Consider the following 25,086-nt stretch of genomic DNA (forward strand, 5'->3'; position numbering starts at 1 on the left):
CTATTTGCACCACTTTCTTAGTTCTTCTGGAACATGGCAAGGTAGTCTCTGATCTGAGGGAAGGATAGCTAAAGAAGTAAATATCTGACAAGTTGGTATTTATGAAAGCAGGAAGTGTGTTTTTAAGATGCTTGTCAGAAAGACATTACTGAGCATCTTAAACTCCATGTTGGTAGTAAACAAATTGAGTTTTTTCACTACTTACCTGGGATAAGTTTCCAAAAGGATGGATTTTAGCCTCCTTTTTGCAGGTGCAATTAATACCTGTATATTTTGATACATAAAATGAACAGCCAAGGTAAATTAAATGTGTTCCAATTCTGTTTGCACCTCAAAAATAACTTGTAGGTTTACAGAAAAGTAGGTGTGCATTTTTCAGATTTAAACTGTACCTGCAAGAGGGAAATGGCTTTTTTAAAAATAGGTATTTCTTACTGAATTTTGTTTGTGGGATTTGCTGTATTTCTGCTTTCTAAAGAAAAACAATAAGATTACAGCTGGATAGGAGCAAATTACTTTAGCTGAAATATAGCCTCACAGGGAAGTGAAACACACACTACTTTAGTCAAATAATTTTGTCATGCGACTCATCTTTATCTTAAAATCTATTTCCACACTTCTTAGGAGATCTCTTTACATGCCTCAACTCAGAACAGCAACTTCAGAATTCTCTGAAGCCCTACCTACATTACAAAGTACATGTCCGTTTTATACCAATTTAAGTGGCATGGCTTCTCTCAAACAATCCTGGGAACTGCAGCTCTGCAAGCAGCAGAATCCTGTCAGAGATGCCTACTACCTCCTCAGACAATTGCACAATCCAGAGTTCCTAAGGGGAATATTAAAACAATTTAAAGCCTACTGGAAGTACTAGGAATCAAGCAAACGGTGCCCAAACATACTTGCATTGTGAGAAGGCTGCTGCTGATCCTCCCCCCCCCACCCCACTTTATCATCCGCACATTCAGTTGTAGGATATAAGGCCAAACAGGATGATTCGAAGTCCTGGTTTTGAAATGCATTTCCTTGAATGAATGGACTAATCAAGCGCAGGGGAAATTAAGTGGTGTTGTAAACATTAAGGAATATATACATTCCCTTTAAAAAGTACAACAATCTAGCATCATCTCTCCTGTGACTGGCACAGAACTTTCAGAAATCCAGAAGCTTGCATATTACAGAGGCTGAGCTTGACGAAGCAGAAGAAATCTCCTACCCAGAAATTGCTGCTAGCTTTTGGTGTGCCTGACAGGCAATCTCGCATCCTTTGGTTCGAGTCCTGTGCATTTCAGCACGTAGAGATGGACAAGTGACTGATACATCCCCAATGGAAATGACCAATTCACGGTACAGAGCCACCTGGGTATTGAAATCCTGGACGAGCTGGGAGAAAAAGAAAGATTATTTAGCAATGTGATATACTTCACCGTACTACAAAGTAAGAAAGTCTTTTCTAATATTGCTCTCCCAGCAGTCCTACAGCCTTGGATTTGAGCAGGACAAGGATCAAGCCCAATGATGTCATTACCATCAAAGAATGCTATGGGAGATGCCCTTTGTACACCCACAGTGTTCATTTCCAGTCGGGAAGGGGGGGAAATCCCACAAGCTCTAACTCTTTGAAAGGGCTCTTAAAGCAAGCATAAATAACAGCTTTTCTACTCCCGGAAGCTAGGGATTATTTTATCATGAAAGACAATAAGGTTTCCAGAAATAGTCTCCTCCTTTTTCCCCACTGATCTGCGATTTGCTACCCATCTAGGGAATGGAATGTGCCATTCATTTCTGCAGTGGACATTTCGTTAATTTGTTTTGCGACTGTTATCCCTCCTGCCTCAAATACTGTTTCCACTAGTCTCAATAATCTGGCCTTGCTGGCTGAGAAGGTACATGGGGGGGGGGAGAGACAGGACCCTCTTTTCAGCAAGCAATTTGGCCTGTGTAAAATAAAATGGCAGGCTAACAGATAAACCTCCTCAGTTGAAATACTTGGAAGAAACAGCACACTTGACAATCCATCTGCACATTTCTGGAAAAATCAGTACAAACACAGTGCCGTCAACATTATTATTATTATGTTTTTCAACTCTACTACTGCTGCTGGGTTTTTTTTCCCCATTCTGTAGAAACAAGTTAATGTGGAACACATAAAAACGTTAGTGGCTTATTCCAAAATGCCTTGAGGGAAAATGAACAGTATAGATCTCGTCAAATTTGCCAAGCATTTAACTTCAATCTATAGTAAAACAGACAAACTGCATCCCTTCTAAGTGTACCAGGATAACATGGATCATAACATCTCATTCCCTTAAATCTAGTCCTCACAGTTGTATGTTGCTACATCTGGGGCCATAATGCAAAACTCTAGGATCAAAACAGTTGCATTTCTATGGTACAAATCACTGTCGTTATTAGCACTTGATGCAAACCTCAGCGCTTATTTCCTTCTGAATTTTGGGTGCAAATAAAAGGAATTAATTCAAAGTGGCCATATCTACTGAACATATTCAGGCCTACAGGCATGACTCTGTGAAGGTACTGAGAGGGGAAATTAGCCTTCCAGGTAGATCCTTTCAGCTGTCAAAACCCTGTGGCCTAAACTCTGACCAGAGAGGGGAAAGGTTTATTTGACAGAACAAGCCAAGTCAGAATTTGGCAATACACATCCACAGTTTTTTTGTGACGCCTGCAGGGCGTTATTAGAAACACTGGAGACACAGCTTTCATTTAGAAAAGAAGTTAAGATCCCAGAACTATTGGTTATAAAAAAAAAAGTTTGAAAATGCAAAGATTTAAAAAATTGCTGGATTTAAATGCAAAAGATGAGGGGTGTACTGCTTTCTATTGCTCTTTACCTCTAAGGCCAGATATCTTTGAAAGGTTTTTCAGACTGAGATTAAAGATTTTAGAAGGATACAGCAGATTGTGCACCAGTCCAATAGTTGGCACCAAGTAGGATGATAAAAACTACTGTGCCAATCATGTAGTTTTAAACAAAACTGGCTTAAATTAGCCTCTTGCTCTCAGAATTCGATACTAACATCAAAGCCATAAGAATCAAGACAAAACAGAATACATGTATGGGGATAATTGTGTTACTCAAAATATCCAATACCGGTTCACATTCATACACCAAGACTCTACTACAGATACAGTCTGTACAGACCATGGATCAAGGTAAGATTAATAAATCCAAATTCCAAAACTAACTTTGCTTCTTCTGAGGTTACCTGTTATCACTTAAGAGAAACTGAAAGCTCACCGAAACTGAAAGCTCACCTTAACTGAAAGCTCACCTTAACAGTATTTAAACAAATTTATGAAAGGCTCATTTTCTACTTTATGCCACAGTCTGTTTTTTTGGCTGTGTTTGTGCAGTCTACAATTATTTTTAACTACAAACAGTAAAATAGGAAGAATACAAGGCCTATAAGGGGCACGTTAAAAACCAAGAGCAGGATTTTTCCTATAAAAGGAGATCTAATACTGCATGTTTTGAGCTGTGTTTTTTTAACTGCCATAAGTTCTGGTTGGGGGTGAGTCCTAAAAATGCCTTATTTCTTTTGCAATTTGGCCATAACCTACTAAGTTAAGGCAGTTTTGGTATGATCAAAACAATACATGAAAACAACAACTGCTATTATAAGGCAGCAGAAGGGAATTCAATTGGCAGGAGCTTTCAAAGCAAGCAAACTCACTAGAATTCAGGTTCTGGGATCACAAACCTATAGCAGATTCATTTCTTATCGATCCCGTGACTGAAACAGGACAGGCGGTGTCTCATATTGGCAATACTGAGCCAAACAAATGGGCCAGATCTAATTTGAGTGTTGGATTCGCTAGCATTGTCGTGGTGGAATTCAAAAGTATTTGCGCCCCCCCCCCCCCCGTGGTCTCTACCTTGACACGCTTGTTCTTTATTAAACAACTACAATATGGGGCGAAGGGGGGGGGTTGGAGTTGAATGCCACATATACTTGGACAGTTACAGGTGTTTGGTCTGGATTTCTGAAGCATCATTCCACAGAATCCAGGCGTCGGAGCCTAGCAGAACGTTCTCCACTTCGACCACACTCCCTAGCTATAATCCTCGTTCCCAAACCCCTTCCCATGACACCACCGTCAGGCATTTTTTTGGGTTAAATAATAGCAAGATACCAGCACTTCCAAGAGCCTAGTTCTCCTCTCCCCCCCCCACCACCGCGGTCCTTCAGTTGCACACTGTGTTTAAGCCATGGAGATGGGAGCAACCACAACAACAAAAGGTGTCAACTCACAAAATGCAGACGGCAGTTTTAAAAATAGTGCAATTGCACGTGATCGGCGTAGACAAGGCAAAGGGGGGAAGGAAGGAAAGGAAGGAAGAGGAGCGGCCCCTACTGCAAACAACAAGAGTCCAGTAGCACCTTAAAGACTAACAAGAATATTTTCTGGTATGAGCTTTCACATTTACATACTGTGAACATTTACATACTAATGCTTGTCTGAATTCACTCTCCTCTACTTAAAGACCGATGGATTCACATTCTAGCTGTATCTGAAGAAGTGAGCTGTGGCTCACGAAAGCTCATCCCCTACCAGAAAATATTCTTCGCAGTGGGTCGCCGTGTTAGTCTGCCTGCAGTAGCAGAAAAGGGTCCAGTAGCACCTTAAAGACTAACAAGACTATTTTCCGGCAGCTTTCGTGAGCCACAGCTCCCTTCTTCAGATACAGCTAGAATGTGAATCCATCCGTCTTTAAGTAGAGGAGCGTGAATACAGACCAGCATTAGCATGTCAATGCTCCCAGCATGTCCATGTGAACAGCAGGCGTGATGGGATCAGGCGTGGCATGCAGAAGAGTCTGCGATGTCCAGGGGCGAGATGGGTGCGGAGAAACCAGCATTGGTCAGGAGTCGTGCATGCAAGGTCTTTATCCAGTGCAAACCACACAGAAAAAACAGAAAAAAGCGCGTTGCAAATCAAAGAAAGGGGGAAGGGGTGGGGGGCGGCGGGCTACCCACCATCTTGCAGTCGTCCAGGGCCCTCTGGGGCTTGCGGGCGCCCTCGGAGGCGCTGCCCCGCCGCTCCGCGTCCCTGCCGTGCAGCGGCGTCTTGCCGCCCGGGAAGACCGAGCCGGCGGACCTGGGGCGCTTCTTGCGCCCCTGCGCTGCAGCACTCATCCACACGCATCCAGCGGGGCAGGGGCCGCTGCGCCCAGCCCGGCCGGGCCAAGGGGGTCACGGCGCCGAGAGGGAGGGAGAGAGAGGGAGAAGGGGGGGGGGTCCGGAACCCCTGCCCCACCCGCTCACAGGCGGCGGCGAGGAGCGGCGGCGGCGAGCGCCCTGCCTTGCACCATCCCTCCCCCGCCCGGCTTCACGGCAGCGGCCGGGCAGGGGCCGGGCGCGCGGCGCGGCTTGGCCCCTGCAGCATGGCAATGGCCCGGAGCTCAGGGCCGGCCCGCCCGCCCGCCGCCGCCGCCTCCTCCTCCTCTCGACGGCGCTCCCCGGGCAGGCGGAGATGCGAGGGGGGCTCTTTGCAAAGGCGCGCTTCCATCCAGGAAGGGGGCGGGAAGGGCAGAGGCGGCCTCGCGCTCCAGCCCTGCGGAGCCGCCGCTCCTCCGCGCCCGGCCGGCAGCAGCAGCAGCAGCAGCAGGAGGAGAGGAAGGGAGCGGAGGCGCGCGCGCTCGCCCCCCTCTCCCTCTCCCTCTCCCTCCTGTGTTGCCGGCGCCGACCACGCGCAGGCGCGCCGCGCCGTCCCCCCACCCCCAGCCGGGGATTGTGTGTGTGTGTGTGTTAAGTGCCGACTCATGGCGACCCTATGAATGAAAGTCCTCCAAATGAATGAATGGAAGTCCTCCCCAATGGCCTCTCTTTGGGCCAAAGCGCACGGTCGCTTTATCCTCCTTTCATCCCTGTTCCAGCCAGGATTCAGCCAGGGTCGAGCGCACGCGTTGCGCCTGGTGTGGGTTCGGTCCTGGCTAAAACAGGGGCTAAAGGAGGATAAAGCGACCGTGCGTTTTTGCCCCAAGACAGCCTTGCTCAGGTCTTGCAAACTGAAGGCTGTGGCTTCCTTGATTGAGTCCCTCCATCTCTTGTTGGGTCTTCGTGTGTGTGTGTGTTTGTGTGTGTTAAGTGCAGTCAAGGCACTTCCGACTCATGGCGACCCTATGAATGAAAGTCCTCCAAAATGTCCTATCTTTGACAGCCTTGCTCAGATCCTGCAAACTGAAGGCTGTGGCTTCCTTGATTGAGTCCATCCATCTCTTGTTGGGTCTTCCTGTGTGTGTGTGTGTGTGTGTGTGTGTGTGTTTGTGTGTGTGTTAAGTGCCGCCAAGTCGCTTCCGACTCATGGCGGCCCTATGAATGAAAGTCCTCCAAAATGTCCTATCTTTGACAGCCTTGCTCAGATCTTGCAAACTGAAGGCTGTGGCTTCCTTGATTGAGTCCGTCCATCTCCTGTTGGGTCTTCCTGTGTGTGTGTGTGTGTGTGTGTGTGTGTGTGTGTGTGTGTGTGTTAAGTGCCGTCAAGTCGCTTCCAACTCATGGCGACCCTATGAATGAAAGTCCTCTAAAATGTCCTATCTTTGACAGCCTTGCTCAGATCTTGCAAACTGAAGGCTGTGGCTTCCTTGATTGAGTCCGTCCATCTCCTGTTGGGCCTTCCTCGTTTCCTGCTGCCCTCCACTTTTCCTACCATGGCTGTCTTTTCCAGTGACTCTTGTCGTCTCATGACGTGACCAAAACACGACAGCCTCAGTTTAGTCATTTTAGCTTCTAGGGTCAGTTCAGGCTTGATTTGATCTATAACCCACTGGTTTGTTTTTTGGGCAGTCCACAGAATCCGTAACACTCTCCTCCAACACCACATTTCAAAGGAATCTATTTTCTTCCTATCAGCTTTCTTCACTGTCCAGCTTTCACACCCATACATAGTGATAGGGAATACGATGTCATGAATTAATCTAGTCTTGGTGGCCAGTGACACATCCTTACACTTCAAAATCTTTTCTAGCTCCTTCATGGCTGCCCTTCCCAGTCTCAATCTCCTTCTAATTAATGTATTATTAATAAATAGCAATAATAAATGATCTTAAACAGGAAGGAAAACACCTATCTTTGACAGCCTTGCTCAGATCTTGCAAATTGAAGGCTGTGGCTTCCTTTATTGAGTCAATCCACCTCTTGTTGGGCCTTCCTCTTTTCCTGCTGCCCTCCCCTTTTCCTATCCTTATTGTCTTCTCCAGTGATTCTTGTTTTCTCATGATGTGACCAAAATACGACAGCCTCATTTTAGTCCTTTTAGCTTCCAGGGTCAGTTCAGGCTTGATTTGATCTATAACTCCACTTGCTCGGCTCCAATCGCTCGCCTGGAGGGGCTCCCTTGGCTGAAGAGCCCTGCGGGAAGCCTGCAGGTGGGTAGGCGAGGCGGGGGCTGCAGGGAGCCTCTCCCAACTGGGCTGCGCGGCTGCCCGAACAGAGAGCCCGCGTGGCGTGGCGGGGAAGGGCAGTGGTTCGGAGCAGCGGGCTCTGGCCTGGAGGTTGCGGGTTCGATTCCCCCGCTCCTCCACGTGAGCGGTGGAGGCTCATCTGGCACACTGGGTTTGTTCCCCTGTTCATGAAGCCAGCTGGGTGACCTTGGGCTGGTCGCCCACTCTCGGCCCCACCTCGCGGGGGGAGGGAAGGGGATTGTAAGGCGGTGTGAGTCTCCCTTAAGTGGTAGAGAAAGTCGGCTTGTGAAACTCTTCCTCCACTTCCACCTCTTCTTCTTCCTCCATCACCCAAAAAGAGTATTCACAGTGGGTAGCAGTGTTAGTCTGTTAGTAGAAAAGGGCAAGAGTCCAGTAGCACCTTAAAGACTCCTTTTTTTACTACCAAAAAGAGTAGACAGTCATCCTGGATCCCCCTCCCTCAAACAACTAAAATGGACCCTGCAAATTCTAAAGGCGGTGAGTAAATCTGAGCAGCAATTGCACAGACACCATCCCTGAGACTGAATCCTATCCAGGTATTCTCTCGCCCCTGATTTCACACTTTTTACCTGTGGCAGGAACAGGCAATTAGTTCAAGCAATGCCATCCAGATCATGGAGAGCCCTCAAGCAACCAGCAGGTGCTTTAAAGAAGGAGACTTGCGCAGCAGATTGGGCGAGATTACTCATGCAAAGGAATCAGCTCGCTCCTTCCAGGGGAGACATACACACCTGGGTTTTCTTTCCCAACCTACTAATCCAAAAACGGATACCTAGAGAACGGATGACGCTCTTTCCCTCGGGCTGGGCACGGTGCTGGTTGGGGATGCTTTTCGACAGATGGCCATCCCAGGTGAAAAAATTGCAATGATACTCTTTCCCACCTACTTCTGTACACAGACCTTTCAGGCAGTCACTTGCAAGTACTGTGGAATGATTCAGCACTGACAACACAGATTTCCAATATGCATCTTGCACCACTCTCTCTCCTGCAAAATGTTTAAACAGTCTTCCATCTGCCCCAAAATATTTAGCCCTGCCCTCAAGGGCCACCTATAACAATTTAGTGGCATGGCAAATTCAGCTCTGCTTACTGTGTCCTAAGAACAGAGCGTTCTAAGACTAGAATTAGGAGTCTTCCGATGAAGATAACTAGCAACAAGAGTCAGGGCTGACCAGAAGATGAAGTACTTAGCACAATGAATGGTAACCATATGGAATTCACTACCACAAAGCTGAGGTTGTGACCAATAGTTTTGATGGCTTTAGAAAGGATTGGGGAAATTCACCTCTATCCATGGCCAGGATAGCTAAATGGAACCTCCATGGGCAGACACAGACAAGTAATAAAGGGAGGGTGTTACTTGTATGCCTTGCTCATGACGCCCAGATGCCTCCAGTTGACTGGATGTTACCTGAAGGAGAATACTGGTCCATCTTAGATGAAGCTTGGTCTAATCTAGTCAGGCAGTGCTTATGTTATTCTTATGTGCTGTCACCCATGAGACAATATTGTTACTGTAAGTGATCCTCCTACTTGAAATATGTGCTTCTGATATTGTGGATTAGTTCATTTTATCGAGACACTTAAAAACTAAGAGGAGAAAGGCACGAATGGTTTCAATCGTTTCTTCCAGACGTTATGTACGGAGTGGTTATTAATTATGCTGAATCCACCATTTGGGACTAATCTTGTGGAGTACCACGGCCACTGGAGTTATACTCAATTTTTAAAATATCTGTGTTCAGCCACTAAAAGAGACTGTCTAAAGATTTGGAGTTTTGTGTCGTCAGTATCTGATGAGATGTGGCTTTGAGCTTCAGGACAGGGTTTGGATGCAGAGTGAGCAAATAAGCACAGAGATGGACATGCGAAAGTACTATGTGACCCTCCAGTTTGATTGAGGACTCTATCAGTCTTTGCCTGATGGACAATTCTGCTCCTACCAGAAAAAAGTTCACACGGTGTGGTGTTTGGGGCCAGTCCTGATTGGTGGTATACTCTGTAAACGCTGCTGTGCACTACTGATGCTATAACCATGATTACACCAATAAATGCAATCATCCTGTCCTATTCTTTGGTCTTTATCTATTTAAGGTTTTAATAAAAGGTATTACAAGGCTTTTGCTTTTGGATCATCCTTTTTTATAGGGGTAAAACAGTTGCCAGAAGGCCAAGTACTTTCAGGGCCAAATGCCATGAGATGATTTATAACAGCAGCTGCTGGGAATAGCATTTTAAAAGTCTGTGGGGACCCAATTCGGCTCAAGACTGCAGCTGTTTTCCCAAGCCAAAATGGCCTGTGGAGGGATTATTTGCTCCCTTTTGGAGCTGGGTGTGCACTCCACATCACATTTTTGTACTGTAATCCTCAATGGTCTTTCAAAAAAGCCAGATGTATGAAAATATATAGGGCCAGGCTAACACTTTGAATATATAGGGCCAGGCTAACATTTTGAAACACCGAGAAGTAGGGCTGCTAACATGATTTTTCTGGCATAGCTCCTGTGCTTTTGTCTGCTATGCAACAGACAGAAATAAGCAGTGAAAATTTTTCCTGCATAGAGGTGAAGGGATAGGAAAAGGTTCACCTTCCGCATTTCTTCCTGTCATGCAGCTATTAAAGCCTGTTAAGCTACCGGAACCTTGCCAGAAAAATTGACAGCCTGCTCAGAAGAGTCGGGAACAAAGGAGAAATCAATGTGCATAGAAAAGATACTAAGATGTGGTGAAGAAGATAGGAAACTAACATTTCAATTGAAATTCCAGAGATCTTGTAAAGCCAGACTCTTTAAAAAGGAAAAGGGGGTGGGAAATAATCTCGGTGTTGGTGAATGGTGACTCTGGTGTCCTTAAAGCATTTTCATATATATATGTAACTTTTTAGTCTCATTAATGATTATGTAAAAAATTATTAAGCTTATGCTATGTTTATTCTTATAATTTGTTCTATATGTAAACTACAGTATATATCACTGTTTTTGTCGCTCCTTTTCCTTTTTCTCTCTGGCTGCATTCAGATATCACAAACAAACCTCAGATTGTGGTGAGAATGAGCAAGGAAATCCTGTGGCTTGGCCTCCTTCACACTCTTGTGTGGACAGAAAATTGAAGACTTCCTGGTTCTATCTAACAGTAGTGTATGACTTCCAAATTGGGTGAAATGGCAAATAATCGCTTGTTGTCTTGCCTACAAACCAGGATTCTGAACTACAGTTTAATGCTGAATCCTAGTTTACAGAGAAATGGTCTGGGATTCATGAAAATATATAATTAAATAGAACCAGGAAGTCTTCAATTTCCTAGCCAAGATTCAAGAGTGGGGAGTGGAGGAAGAATGCAATCCAGCGGCCATAATGCAAACAAGCTGAGATTTGTTGTAGCACCTAAATGCAGACTTTTGTATTTTAGTTTCTATATTTCTTTGTAAAAACCAACAAAAATCCTTTTAAAAGTACTTGCTGGCCATCTCTACTATACTATTTCATTCACAGTCTGCTGCATTTTGCATCAGCTGAGGCTTTCTGCAGATAACATATATAGCCGTAGTTTATCACAAACTTCCCAAACATATCTACTTACAATGGTGAAGTGTTCCTTTCAAAATCCTCTAAATGTCTGTTCACAGATGGAGAAAACTGAAGCCATCTGGAATTTCAGAAATGTGGAGGAGAAAGCACATCGGAATTGCAAATTTTTCTCATAATATGAATACTCCTAGTAATAATAGCAAAAATAATTTTGCCCCATCCAGACAACCTTGACACAAATAGCAGAGATATTTCTTTGTGCAAAACCAGACAACTAAATGAAGGTCTTGTGTTCACTAGGAATTATTACGAAAAATTCACACACGGTCTTATAATTTCTGTCATAAGTAGTATACTCATTTCAGTGCTGGAATATTCTTCCACAAATCACAAGCTTGTGATATTGTACAGATTTTTGCTTTGAGGGAATAACAGAGGCAATCATAGGTTTGTGGTCCTTGGTTTCTTCATTAAATTCTGATGAGCACATTAAGTGCTGATGAACTTTAGGAACACAGACTCATATTGTTTTGAAATATAACATTGAAAAAGTAGCGTGTAAGCCACTCAGAGCTTTTGGAATAGAATGGTAAACTGAAGGCTCTAAATCTAAATTTTAAAAATGTATTTAAAATGTAAGGTCACTAAGCGTCTTCAAGAATCTTCAGAGAACACAAGGCACAAAAACATCATTTCAGAACTTTGTTAATAAATGAAAGAAAAGTCCTGCCTGCACATGAGAAATTATCAGTACAAAAACATAACCTGCAAAGACTTTATTTAGAAATAGACTCTACTGTGTGTGTGTGTGTGTGTGTGTATGCGCGCCACAAAGCCCAGCCCCCGAGTTTGAGAAGAAAACACTAGATCATGGCTGTCTGTGCCATTTTAACAGCAGATTGGTAGGGGGGGGAACTCACAGGATAGTGTTACAATCTGGTCAGACATTACATTGGGAAATGGGACTGCTGATTCGGGAAATCAGATGATGTCATACACCAGTAATATTATCTCCCTGTTAATTTCTAAATGGTCACAGTAGTTAGCTTCAGCAATCTGCTGTGAATGTAATTAAAAATAATACTTTAGCACATCTTTTTGTGCTCGCCAGGTTTGCTCATCTCAGTTTTTTGGAATACCACTTCCACATGGCTTGCCTGCCTATACCTATTTTTTGACAATTCCTCATCTTTCTAGAGCCTTCTTTTTAGCTAGATTAAACGCTAACCCTTCTATGGTTTTGCAAGGTAGATTTTTGAACCCACCATATTTAGAAAGGACTTGTCCATGCTCTTCTGGTTCCATCGATTCACTAGCTCATGTGCCCTTGGAATGTCGTTTCTATGAGGATCTTAGATTACGATATCTCTCTCCTCTTTTAATAGATAGGGATCCTAAGTGATAGGGATCCTAAGGCTACACTAGCAGTGGCAAAATTTATCTCAGTCCTTAAATCCCCCAAACAATAGATTTAAAACCATGCTGCTCAAGATCAATGGATCAAAGAGCTTCTAAGGGATAAAGGAAAGGAAAAATACTCATTCATATTATACCTTTTGAATGTTCAAAGCACTTCACATACATGATCTCAGTAATTCTTACAGCAACCCTGTAAAATAGGCCAGTATTCTCATCTTAGAATTGCAGATAGGTATCTGAGTGAGGGTTAAAGTTACCTAGTAAAAAGAGCAGAGGAGGGATTTGAACCAGAATATTCAAGCTTTAGGTTAATTCTTTTAGCCACTCCAGATACATTCTGCCAAAGTCCAGAAATCCTCACTATATGCTCCCTGATTTTCAAATACCTGATTAGTTATTTGTGTATTTATTTAATTATATCCTACTTTTCTTCCCAATGGGGAAACAGCTTACTGATGAAATGATGGGAAGCAAAGGTATAAGATGGGGGGGGGGAGAGAGAGAATGTCCCCCGCTCCCAGGAATCTATATTAGGATCACTGCTATTTAATTTGTTCTTATGTCCTCTGGAATCAAGGATGAGCAGTGAAGTGCCAAATTTGCAGAGGGCACAAAATAGCAAGGATGGTAAAAAAACAAAGTGAACAGTGCAAAGGCCCAAGAGGGTCTCCCCAAACTACATGAGTGGGGACCAATGTGGCAAATTAGGTTCAATATAAGTAAATGTAATGTGTTGCACAGTGGGGGCGGGAAGGGGGAACCCTAATTTCACATATGCATATGAGATCTGAATTGTTGGTGACTGACTAGGAAAGAGTTCTTGGCATGGTCCCGCTGTACACCACATTGCACCTGGATTACTGCACACAGTTCTGGGGGCTTCACTTCAAAAAGGATGTGGGCAAAATGGAGCGGGTGCAAAAGACAGCAACAAGGATGATCGGGGGCCTGCGGGACTTGGGCATGTTCGGTCTGGAGAAGAAGAGGTTGGGGGGGGGGACATGATTGCTCTCTTGAAGGAGTTGAAAGGCTGTCACTTAGAGGAGGGCAGGGAGCTGTTCCTGTCGACAGAGGACAGGACTTGCAATAATGGGTTTAAATTACGGTTAGAAACATACTGGCTGGATATTAGGAAATATTAGGAATCAGCTGCCCCCTCACCGGCAGTCTTCAAGCAGTGGCTGGACAAACACTTGTCAGGGATGCTTTAGGCTGATCCAGCTTTGAGCAGAGGGTTTGACTAGATGGCCTGTGTGGCCCCTTCCAATTCTATGATTCTTTAAAAAATATATAGGTTATACTTTTAAAATTGCCACTAAAGGCAAACACCTTTAGTTGATTGCTCAATCATTTACAGGATTTGGTACTTGCAGTTAAAATTAAGATGAATTAGGACGTTTTCTCTTATACGGTCAGGTGATCGATGCTTCACCTTTTCAGTTAGTACTAGTTCTAGACACAGCTGACCTGTGGGAAGAGTGGGCACGTGCCACTATGGCTCTGAATAAGCAGTGCCTTCTGCACAAGTTTGTATACAGCTTGTCACACTGGTATATGGGCCAAAGTATAAAGTCATCAGTATGTGTACTTCCGTGCTGCACCCTTTTGCATACGCGGCAGAACAGATCTGACACCAAAAGCCAATGGCATCCACTGGACTAAAGGAACTAGCTGTAACTGACACTAATGCCATATGTGCAGCAGCAGATTTTCACATGACCTGTCCACTTGCCCTGGGATTTCCCAGCAGCAACCATATGAGATTATTTAGTGGATCACACAGTCAACAAAATGGGGGGGGGGAGCAGGGAAAGTCCTGCAGCTGTTCTTTGCAAAAAGCCTCATAATTGCTGAGGTTTCTCCTGTTAACTTGTAAACAGGTAATTCATGTAAAATATTTTCTTGGAAGAAAGTGATATGTATAAAATTTGCCTAAAATTGCCTGTATTCTCCTTTGTGCCTTATTATCTGTTTGTTGTGTGTTAAGTGCCGTCAAGCCGCTTCCGACTCATGGCGACCCTATGAATGAAAGTCCTCCAAAATGCCCTATCTTTGACAGCCTTGCTCAGATCTTGCAAATTGAAGGCTGTGGCTTCCTTTATTGAGTCAATCCATCTCTTGTTGGGTCTTCCTCTTTTCCTGCTGCCCTCAACTTTTCCTATCATGACGGTCTTTTCCAGTGACTCTTGTCGTCTCATGACGTGACCAAAATACGACAGCCTCAGTTTAGTCATTTTAGCTTCTAGGGTCAGTTCAGGCTTGATTTGATCTATAACCCACTGATTTGTTTTTTTTGGCAGTCCACGGAATCCGTAACACTCTCCTCCAACACCACATTTCAAAGGAGTCTATTTTCTTCCTATCAGCTTTCTTCACTGTCCAGCTTTCACACCCATACATAGTAATAGGGAATATGATGGCATGAATTAATCTAGTCTTGGTGGCCAGAGTCACATCCTTACACTTCAAAAGCTTTTCTAGCTCCTTCATGGCTGCCCTTCCCAGTCTCAATCTCCTTCTAATTTCTTGGCTGCAGTCTCCCTTTTGGTTGATGGTGGAGCCAAGGAATAGAAAGTCTTGAACAATTTCAATTTCCTCATTGTCAACCTTAAAGTTGTGTAATTCTCCTGTAGTCATTACTTTTGTTTTCTTGATGTTCAGCTGTAGTCCTGCTTTGGCACTTTCTCTTTTAACTTTCAGCAATAGTTGTTTCAAATCTTCACTATTTTCTGCCAATAATGTAGTGTCATCAGCATATCTCAAATTATTAATGTTCCTCCCTCCAATTTTCACTCCACCGTCATCTAAATGTAATCCAGCTTTCCTAATTATATGTTCTGCATATAGATTGAAGAGATAGGGAGATAAAATACATCCTTGTCTGACACCTTTGCCAATTGGAAACCATTCCGTTTCTCCATATTCTGTTCTGAGGCCTCTTGTCCAGAGTACAAGTTGCGCATCAAAACGATCAGATGTAGTGGCACACCCATTTCCTTTAAAACCAGCCATAGCTTTTCATGATCCACACAGTCAAAAGCTTTGCTGTAATCTATGAAACACAAGCTGATTTTCTTCTGAAATTCTCTCGTACGCTCCAGTAACCAGCGTATATTTGCAATATGATCTCTAGTGCCTCTTCCTTTTCTGAAACCAGCTTGAACATCAGGCATTTCTCGTTCCATATATGGTAACAGCCTTTGTTGTAAGATTTTGAGCATCACTTTACTTGCATGAGAAATTAATGCAATGGTCCGATAGTTGTTGCAATCCTTTCTTGTCTCCTTTCTTGGGAATTGGAATGTAAATGGATCGTTTCCAGTCTGTGGGCCATTGTTTTGTTTTCCATATCTGTTGGCATATTCTTGTCAAGATTTTGATGGACTCCGTTTCTGTGGCTTGGAATAGCTCTATTGATATCCCATCTGCTCCTGGTGATTTGTTTCTCCCGATTGCTCTCAATGCAGCTTTCACTTCACTTTCTAAAACTGTAGGTTCTTCTTCAAAAGATTCTTCTTGGAAAGAATCTTTTATCCTTTCATCTCTTCTGTATAGTTCTTCAGTGTATTGTTCCCACCTTTTCTTTATTTTGTCCTGTTCAGTTAATGTATTTCCATGCTGATCTTTCAGCATGCCTAACCGTGCTTTAAATTTCCCTTTGATTTCTTGGATCTTGTGGAACAGATCTCTTGTTCTTCCTTTTTTGTTGTTCTCTTCTATTTCTTTACACTGGTTATTATAATAGGTCTCTTTGTCTCTACGTGCTAGTCGCTGGAACGTTGCACTTAGACTTTTGATTCTATTTCTGTCACCTTCTACTTTTGCTTCTCGTCTATCTCTGGCAATTTTAAGAGTTTCCTCAGACATCCATCGAGGTTTTTCTTTTCTTTTGGCTACAGGAATAGTCTTTGCACATTCTTCCTTGATAATATCTCTAGTTTCCACCCATAGTTCTTCAGGTTTACATTCACTTGAACTCAGTAATGCAAATCTGTTCCTTACATGGTCTTTAAACTCTTCCGGAATATTGCTTAGATTGTATTTTGGTGCTATGAATGTTTTGGTGTTTTTCTTAAGCTTTATCTTTATTTTCGATATTAGCAATTCATGATCTGTACCGCAGTCGGCTCCTGGTCTTGTTTTGGCCGAGAGAATAGAGCTTCTCCATCTTCTGCTTCCAATTATATAATCTATTTGATTTCTATACTGGCCGTCTGGTGATGTCCATGTATACAATCGTCTATTTGGTTGCCTGAAACATGTGTTTGCAATGAACAGATAGTTGTCTTCACAGAATTCTACGAGGCATTCTCCTGCTTCATTCCGTGCTCCTAGCCCAAATCTGCCAACAACATTTGATTCTGCTTTGTTTCCTACTTTTGCGTTCCAATCACCTATGATTATCAGCATATCTTGTTTAGGTGTGTGATCAATTTCTTCCTGAACACTGGCATAAAAACTTTCAATTTCTTCCTCATCAGCATCTGTAGTTGGGGCATAAACTTGAAGGATGCTTATGTTGATAGGCTTTCCCTGAAGTCTGATTGATATTATTCGGTCAGACTTTGCATTATAGCTCCTGACTGCCTTTGCTACATCTTGCCTCACTATTAAAGCAACTCCGTTTCTTCTCTTTTTGTCATTCCCTGAATAAAACACTTTGTAATTTTCTGACTGAAAATGTCCTAATCCAGTCCACTTTAATTCACTTATTCCCAGGACTGAAATGTCCATACGTCCCATTTCTTGTTTAACAATTTCAAGCTTATCCTGATTCATGCTTCTCACATTCCATGTTCCTATTTTATGCGTCGAACAGCTTCAGACTTTCCTTTTGCATCTATTCATGTCAACCACTGAAGGTCCTTTCGGCTTTAGTCCAATCGCATCATTAAGAACAGCGCTACTCGTACTTGTCCTCTGCTCTACCCCAGTAGCAGATTGAGTGCCATCCGACCTGGGGGTCCCATCTTCCAGCACTATATCTTTTTTCATTTTGGTTTGTCTCATCATAGGGTTTTCAAGGTAAAGGTTGGTCAGAAGTGGTTTACCAGTGCCTTCTTCTGCGCAGTACTAACCAGAGTTAGCCATAGTGGCACTGCCGTTGTCTACGAAAGATCTTCCGCCAGTGTCACCTTCCACTACTGCTGCTGCCCAGTAGCTAACCTTCAGGGATTCCTCTACCCCCATCCCCATTGGAACTGCCTGTTCTCTTCTGCGGATGTGGCCATTGATCCCTTAAGGGGGTGGATGCATCTTCGTCTGGTGTCTCAGCTGTGACCATTCCATCTTGAGTGACTCTGCTAGGAGTTTAGTCTCTTGATAGAGTCTAGACCCCTTACGGTATTGCTCTCCGCTTCCCTGACACTCACAAACCCCCTCACCACGTTAAGGTGTGCATCCAGAAGGAGGATTATCTATTTAGAGTTAGTTTTAAGCTGTGAAAATGAACTTTTAAAAAATTCTTACCTCTTGTCTGTTTCCTTCATAGCTTTTCAAAGGCTGAGCTAATTGCTGCAAAAATTCATGTGGAAAAATATATTCCTTTGATGCAACAATGAAAAGATCTTTCACTAACTTCCATGTGATCAGAGCTGCAATCAATAGATATCACTTATGCTTGCATAGTTGCCCTTAAACCAACCACTAATGCAATCTAGAACCATTAAAATCAATTGAAATGTTGAAGGCAACGGGATTTATAACCCAATTAAAAATGGGTCATAATACTGATGTAGGAAACTCTTAATTAATCACTGGTGTTAAATAGCAAAATCCTTTTACTACTACTACACACTTTTGTTGGGATCAGTTCTGGCATTAAATATATCCATGAAAACCCTTCCCATCCCATTTTTATTCATTCATTTATACCCTACTTTTCTCCGCAATGGGAATGCAAAGTAGCTTACATAATTCTCCTTTCTTCCATTTTATCCTCAAAATAACCCTGTGAAATAGGTCGGGTTGAGAGCACGTGGATGGCCCAAGGTCACCCAGCAAGCAAAGTGAAGATTTGAACCTGGGTCTCCCAGATTCAAGCCTGACCCTCTAACCATGACCCTATTTCCTTTGCCCAATTCAAGTACAATAGTGCAAATGATTATAGGCGTTTCATCGGCAAACAGCGACTGGCTTTTCCTCACTGCTGTCTGCATGGGTGTAGACGTAAAAAGGCTGCATCTAGCATCCCAAAGCAGGAGAGACAGGATGGACAGAAGGAGTAGGATTGCTGTCTGCCTGGAGAAAAGAAGTCCTGTCACTTTAATAAAGGCTTAATAGGATGTTATTCATCTGGTGATGTTATTTACCTCCATGCCCTGAAAAGCCTCAGGCTGCCCATCCCCACACATTAAGCTTCTAGTAAAGGGACAGAACATTTTATTCCAGGCCTGTTGGTAACCCTATGAAGGAGAGAAGTGGACAAAGTAGGCACCCTTCATCTGAAGCGATGCACACATACTAAGCACCGCCGTGAGGGAGAGGGGAGGTTGGAATTTTTTTGGGTACAGGTTTCATAAACCTGAAAAATTTCGAGTGTCTGAGAAAAGCCGATATTGTGATTTGGCTTTTCCTAAAATTTCCAGGTCTATTAAACCCGAACCCGGAAAAAAATGGTGCACAGCCCTAGTTAAGTCCCACTTCTCAAGTCCACCAAGATGCAGGATTCTTCTTATCCACTTCTCCTTCAAAGGGATTCAGTTTCAACAAACTGGACAACCCAGTAACCAGACCGCAACCTGCAGCTTGAAAGATATAGCCCTTCAATAACAATATAATTTCTGTAACAATACCAGTTAAAATTTAATCATCCGTTCACTAATTATTTTTACATACAATTTTCCAGTTTTACATACAGTTTTCCAGTTACTTTATACAAGATGAGAAAAGCTCAGAAAAACTGTACCAAGCTCCCCAACAACCAACCTCTTTCTCTGCTGCTAAGCTCCACATACTGACCCCCCCCACCTGCCCGCCCTGGGGCTAAACCATCTAGTTCTTGGGGGTTACAAATGCATACAAGTAGAGAAGAGCTTTTTAAACTTTTTGGGTGACTTGGGGCTAGTCATACACACTCAGCCTAGCCTACCTCACGGGGTTATTGTAAGGATAAAATGGAGGAGAGGAGAATGGTGTGTGCTGCTTTGGATTCCCATTGGGGATAAAGGCAGTAAAGAAATAAATTTATAAAATCCTTTATTATTCCCCATTATGACAGTATCTATTTTCAGATCTGTAGGTATTTTACAAAATGTGATCTGATATTCATTAACAGGTGACCATATTCAGGACTGAGTGCTGCAATTTCAAAAAAGTATTTTTATTTTTTAAAAGACAAAGTAGAAACTTATGAAATTGTATATTTCCGATGATGTTTCTAATTAAATCTATTGTGATATTTCCTAAGAGTCAGCGAGGTGTAGTGATTAAGAGCGGTAGACTCTAATCTGGAGAACCAGGTTCAATTCCCCACTCCTCCACATGACGCCTGCTGAGTGACCTTGGGCCAGTCACAGTTAGGGTTGCCAACCACCACGTACTAGCTGGAGATCTCCTGCTATTACAACTGATCCCCAGCCAATAGAGATCAGTTTACCTGGAGAAAATGGCCGCTTTGGCAATTGGACTCTATGGCATTGAAGTCCCTCCCCTCCCCAAACCTTGCACTCCTCAATCTCCGACCCAAAAACTTCCCGCCGGTGGCAAAGAGGGACCTGGTAACCCTAGTCACAGTTCTCTCAGAACTCTCTCAGCCCACGGGAAGACAGGCAGCGGCAAACCACCTCCGAACATCTCTTGCCTTGAAAACCCTATGGGGCCGCCATAAATCAGCTTTGACTTGATGGCACTTTCCACCACCAATATTTCCTAGGTAAGACTCCATTTTCCACTCCATAAATGCAATGGATATATACTATTTATAAAATATTTATTATGGAAGAAATACAGGCAATCTCCTATTACAGTATGCATGGGAAGGTTTATTACAGAGCACCGTGCTGTGAATCTTATATCTTCTTTTTTTGCAGGGACTGATTGATAGGTTAGAGTGGGCCCTCCGCTGTAGATGTTGATGGAGAATGGAGATGTGCTGCCAGTTTACCCTGTGATGCAAATTAAAATCACCCATTTTAATGTTTAAACGATTACGTATGTTCTCTCCACTCCAGGATTTTAGCCTGTTATTCACCTTGCCCCATCAAGTTCCTGTGCCTGCCTGACAGGAAGAAATCCAACTGATGATGCCTTGGTCCCGTCCCAACACTGCATTTTCCTGTCAGGAAAAGCAGCATCTGATGAATGGCTGCCCGTCATTAGCCCATTAAAGGCATGGGAGTCACGCCTGGAAAAGGTGGCCGCCGTCACGTCAATATCTTTTGATAATGTTATCTTGGGCTCATGTTATACGCCCTTTCCTGGCAGCTGCTTGTACTTGCATTTGAGTCAGTGGCATTAGTTTCATTAAAATGATCCAGTTATTCATTCATTTAGAAGGGGAGATCTCCATTTGCTATTCCATCCTGAGAGGCAAGAGATGCCACCTGGACAATTTTGACTCTGGCACACGCATCTGGCCAGTTTATTTTTAAAATACTTTTGATTCTTGGCTAGAGATTAAATTGGGATATATTTAAAGGAATGAACACACGCGACGAACAGCAGCAGCCCCGTTGGGAAAGACGCCTTCATGCCTAAAAGTCCAAAAATATATATATTTTTATATTCTTTTATGTTCACTGTGCTTGGGTTCTAAGCGGACGAAGAACCGTTGAGAGTGTGTTCCCCAAAATAACACAATCCTCACCTTTCTCGCTGGTAACGGGATTGTCACCCACAGTGGTGTCAGGTTTTATGAAGAAAACAACGGTGCTTGGAAACTCGGTAATCTGAACACTTGAAGCTGAAAGCCTTTTTTCAGCTCGAGAGACACACCATTCCCCTGCCCTGGATGAATGCCATTCCCTTTTGTGGAATAGGGGCTCGCTACTGCCTTGTGGTTGCGGCCATTATGAAGGCCTGTGGTTCCTTGTTGCCATGGTTTCTGAGCAACGTTGCACAGAGCTGTTTCATTTAGCCCCCTCTGTGCAGCTTATCTTTGGGGAAGTATTAAAAAAAAAATTATTTGCCTGAAGGAACAGAAACGAGGCCCTTTGTAGTGGGAATGCATTTATGAGGAATTTTCCAGCGATGCAAATGGAGGCAAGGTCTCAGCGTCCCCAAATATTAGCTGGGTTTTAAGTAGGGTTGCCAGCTCCGGGTTGGGAATCACCTGGAGATTTGGGGGGCGGAGCCTGAGTAGGGCGGGGTTTGGGGAGGGGAGGGACTTCAACGCCATAGAGTCCAATTGCCGAAGCGGCCGTTTTCTCCAGGTGAACTGATCTCTATCGGCTGGAGATCAGTTGTAACAGCAGGAGATCTCCAGCTAGTACCTGGAGGATACAACCAAAGAAAAACTCAATTTCACTGTTAATTAATAGTGGTAGGAATAAAACAGTGCAGGCAATAGTATCAAAAACATATATTCATGAAACAGTGCAGAACGTGCACAAACGACAAGTGCTAATACTATTCACATTGTGAATAGCTTTGTATATATTTTGTATTTCCTTGATGGTTACTTTTGTATTAGCACTTGTCGTTTGTGTATGTTCTGCCCTGTTTCATGAATATACGTTTTTGATACTATTGCCTGCACTGTTTTATTCCTACCAGTGCCTAGAGGTTGGCAACCTTAATTTTAAGGTAGTTCATGATACGTTAAGCCCGCATGTTGAGAATTTGCAAAAGCCTCAACAGCAAACATATAATGGTGTCCTACATGTTTCCCTTCCTAATAAGTAGTAAGCTTTTCACGCAGTTTTCCCCCCTGCCATCCCCATATCTCCCTCAAATGATGTGACCCTATAATCCAGCCCTTCCCGTCTCACCACATGTCTAGAAGCTATTTTGTCCACTCATGAAGGACAATGGAAGACCTTTCTGCTCAGGAGCAAGACCGCTCTTCCCTTTCCTCAGACATCCTCACTGGGATTAAGAATGATGGCAGCACCGGGTTTGGTCCCACATCCCCGGATGACGGCCAGAGTGATGGGGTCATACTCCGCTTCAACGATGCCTGGGAAAGAGGAGCCAGTAGGAGGTGCTGCCAGGTAGGTACAAATCTCCCTTCTTCCAAAATGGTTATGTGGGGAGGGGGGATAGTCATGTTCATCCAATTTGGGTTGAGGAAAAGCACAAAAAGACCTTTTCATGGAGGCAAATAGCATCAACCAGGCAACGGAATATTATTCCCTCCTTTCTCAGGCTTCCGAGAAGAAGCATGCTGGATTTTGTGAGACTCTTAATGGTTTAGCAATCCTAACAACGCTTTTCACCATTTAACTCAACCAACCATGAATGGGCACTTGAAATAACAGCAGATATTTGACAGTTCCGGGTTTAATTTGAGCCAAGACACCCTACGGATGAACTCATACAAGCATTATAAAACACAAAGGTTGAAAGGCTGTTGTATATGAACTACCCTGCATGGCGAATCAATCTTGAGGCTCCTATGTAAGACAGCTCCTCCCCAGTCAAATGAAAATGAGTATATAAAACAGAAGTTTAAAATAATGGAAAACTCTCATTGATTATTGGGGAAAGAAGTGAGAACCTTATGTATTAAGGCTGCTTTTAAAAGAATTTTTTTGTATATTCTGTTTCTGGGAGATTATGTGAAACTGACCTGAATTACATCATATATTTCAAGGCCAGTGTTTAATAAGTATTTTCTTGGGTAGGAAAGGAAAAGAGAACCTAGATGTTGTGTTTCCCGGGGGCAAAAATGGCAATCATAGGGTTGCCAACCTCCAGGTATTGCAAAAAATGCTCACAATACTAGTAATAACAAGTATAGAAAAAAAGAACTAGCACGACTCAATTAAGAAATAGAACAATTCATTAAAGTGCTATAAATGAAACCACCACAAGTGTGCAATACATACAATATAAACACTATCAACACTATAAACAAAGGAGCGAATGGAAAAAGACCAAAGTCCAAAAGTCTTATCCTATTCCAACATCTTCTGATCCAAACGTAGGCACAAAGTCCGCATAAGTCCAAAGATAACGGAGGGAGGAAACGCTATTCCGGATATCTTAGCGCTTTCACCAAAGCACAGCTTCATCAGCCTCTTAGTGTGTTAGAAGGCATACTCATTGGGAGGAATATAATCAATATGGTTTAGTTTTTTCTTTTTTATTATTCAAACATATTAGTTTCTTATAATATGCTATTTTTGCAATTTTTTATTTTTTATTAATTTTATGCTCCCAAAAAAGGGCTGCTAAACCTTCCGGTCCTAAGTGACTTTTTTTTTTCATTTATAGCACTTTAATGAATTGTTCTATTTCTTAATTGAGTCGTGCTAGTTCTTTTTTTCTAAACCTCCAGGTATTAGCTGGACATCTCCTGCTATTACAACTGATCTCCAGCCGATTGAGATCAGTTCACCTGGAGAAAAATGGCTGTTTTGCCAATTGGACTCTATGGCATTGAAGTCCCTCCCCTCCCAAACCCTACCCTCCTCAGGCTCCACCCCCAAAACCTCCCACCGGTGGCAAAGGGGGACCCTAGGCAATCAGTGGAAGGTGGTGCTTGTTTAAAACAATAAGAAAATCAACCACATTTTACTGCACCCTTCATAGAGGCAGCTCATTTTACCCCAACCTTACTCTAGAGAGCCAACATGGGGTAGTGGTTAAGAGCTGTGGTTTGGAGTGGTGGACTCTAATCTGGAAAACCGGGTTTGATTCCCCACACCTCCACATGAGCGGCGGAGGCTAATCTGGTAAACTGGATTTGTTTCCCCACTCCTACAGATGAGGCCAGCTGGGTGACCTTGGGCTAGTCACAATCTCTCAGCCCCACCTACCTCACAGGGTGTCTGTGGTGGGGAGGGGAAGGGAAGGTGATTGTAAGCCAGTTTGATTCTTCCTTAAGTGGTAGAGAAAGTAGGCATATAAAACCAACTCTTCTTCTTCCTCTTCTTCCTCCTCCTCCTGTGAGGTAGGTTTAGCTGAGTGATAGTGCCTGGCCCAAAGTTATCCGGTGAAGCCAGTCCCAGCCCAACAGCAGTCACCACTGTCTCTCAATGATCAGTGGTGTCCACTAGATCATTTGAATTAAACATCAGCATTTTTAGAGATTAATTCCATAGGGGTAACTATGTTTGTTTTCAGTACAAACAGCATTGTGCTTGTCTTTAAGGTATCATACATTTCTAGAGGGTGTTACTGAAATGAAAAATATGCTGTTTTTCTGGGTTGCAAGTCACATTAATAGTATCAAAGTCTCTTGGCAAAGCAGTCTAGAAGGCTCAAGGAAAAGGAAAGGCACAAAAGTTCAGGTCCTTAGACTACATTGTATGTTTGACAAAATGTTCTCTTTATTTTCCACCAAGGAGCCAGTAGAGCAAGGAGCAAAAAGTTATGCTCTCTATTTTAAACCCTCTCCAATGTCAGGAAATAGTGGATCTTTTCTCAAAAATTAATTATCCTATATGACATTTTAGACATTGACTTTATCCTCTTTGCACTTTTTGTGTGGCTCAACTTTCTATAGGGTATCTTTGAACTTTTGCTTTTCTATAGACCATTTTAAGGACTGCTTCTTGCTATTAAAATGGTAAACCAGAGTTA

The 25,086-nt window shown here is 43.2% G+C and overlaps 1 protein-coding gene across 1 annotated transcript in view; it reads right to left on the minus strand.

Annotated features, from left to right (window-relative positions):
• Positions 1-5,162, minus strand: part of RGS7BP (regulator of G protein signaling 7 binding protein) — a 91,589-nt gene extending 86,427 nt beyond the window's left edge. The window contains exons 1-2 of the mRNA XM_056848066.1: positions 5,004-5,162; positions 1,217-1,383 (exon numbers count right to left, since the gene is read on the minus strand). Coding sequence (XP_056704044.1) covers positions 1,217-1,383; positions 5,004-5,162 — 326 coding nt within the window. The remainder of the gene's footprint in view (positions 1-1,216; positions 1,384-5,003) is intronic.
• Between the last annotated feature and the right edge of the window lie 19,924 nt (positions 5,163-25,086).

Source organism: Euleptes europaea, chromosome 4 (genome assembly GCF_029931775.1).
Source record: "Euleptes europaea isolate rEulEur1 chromosome 4, rEulEur1.hap1, whole genome shotgun sequence".
Lineage (NCBI taxonomy): Eukaryota > Metazoa > Chordata > Lepidosauria > Squamata > Sphaerodactylidae > Euleptes > Euleptes europaea.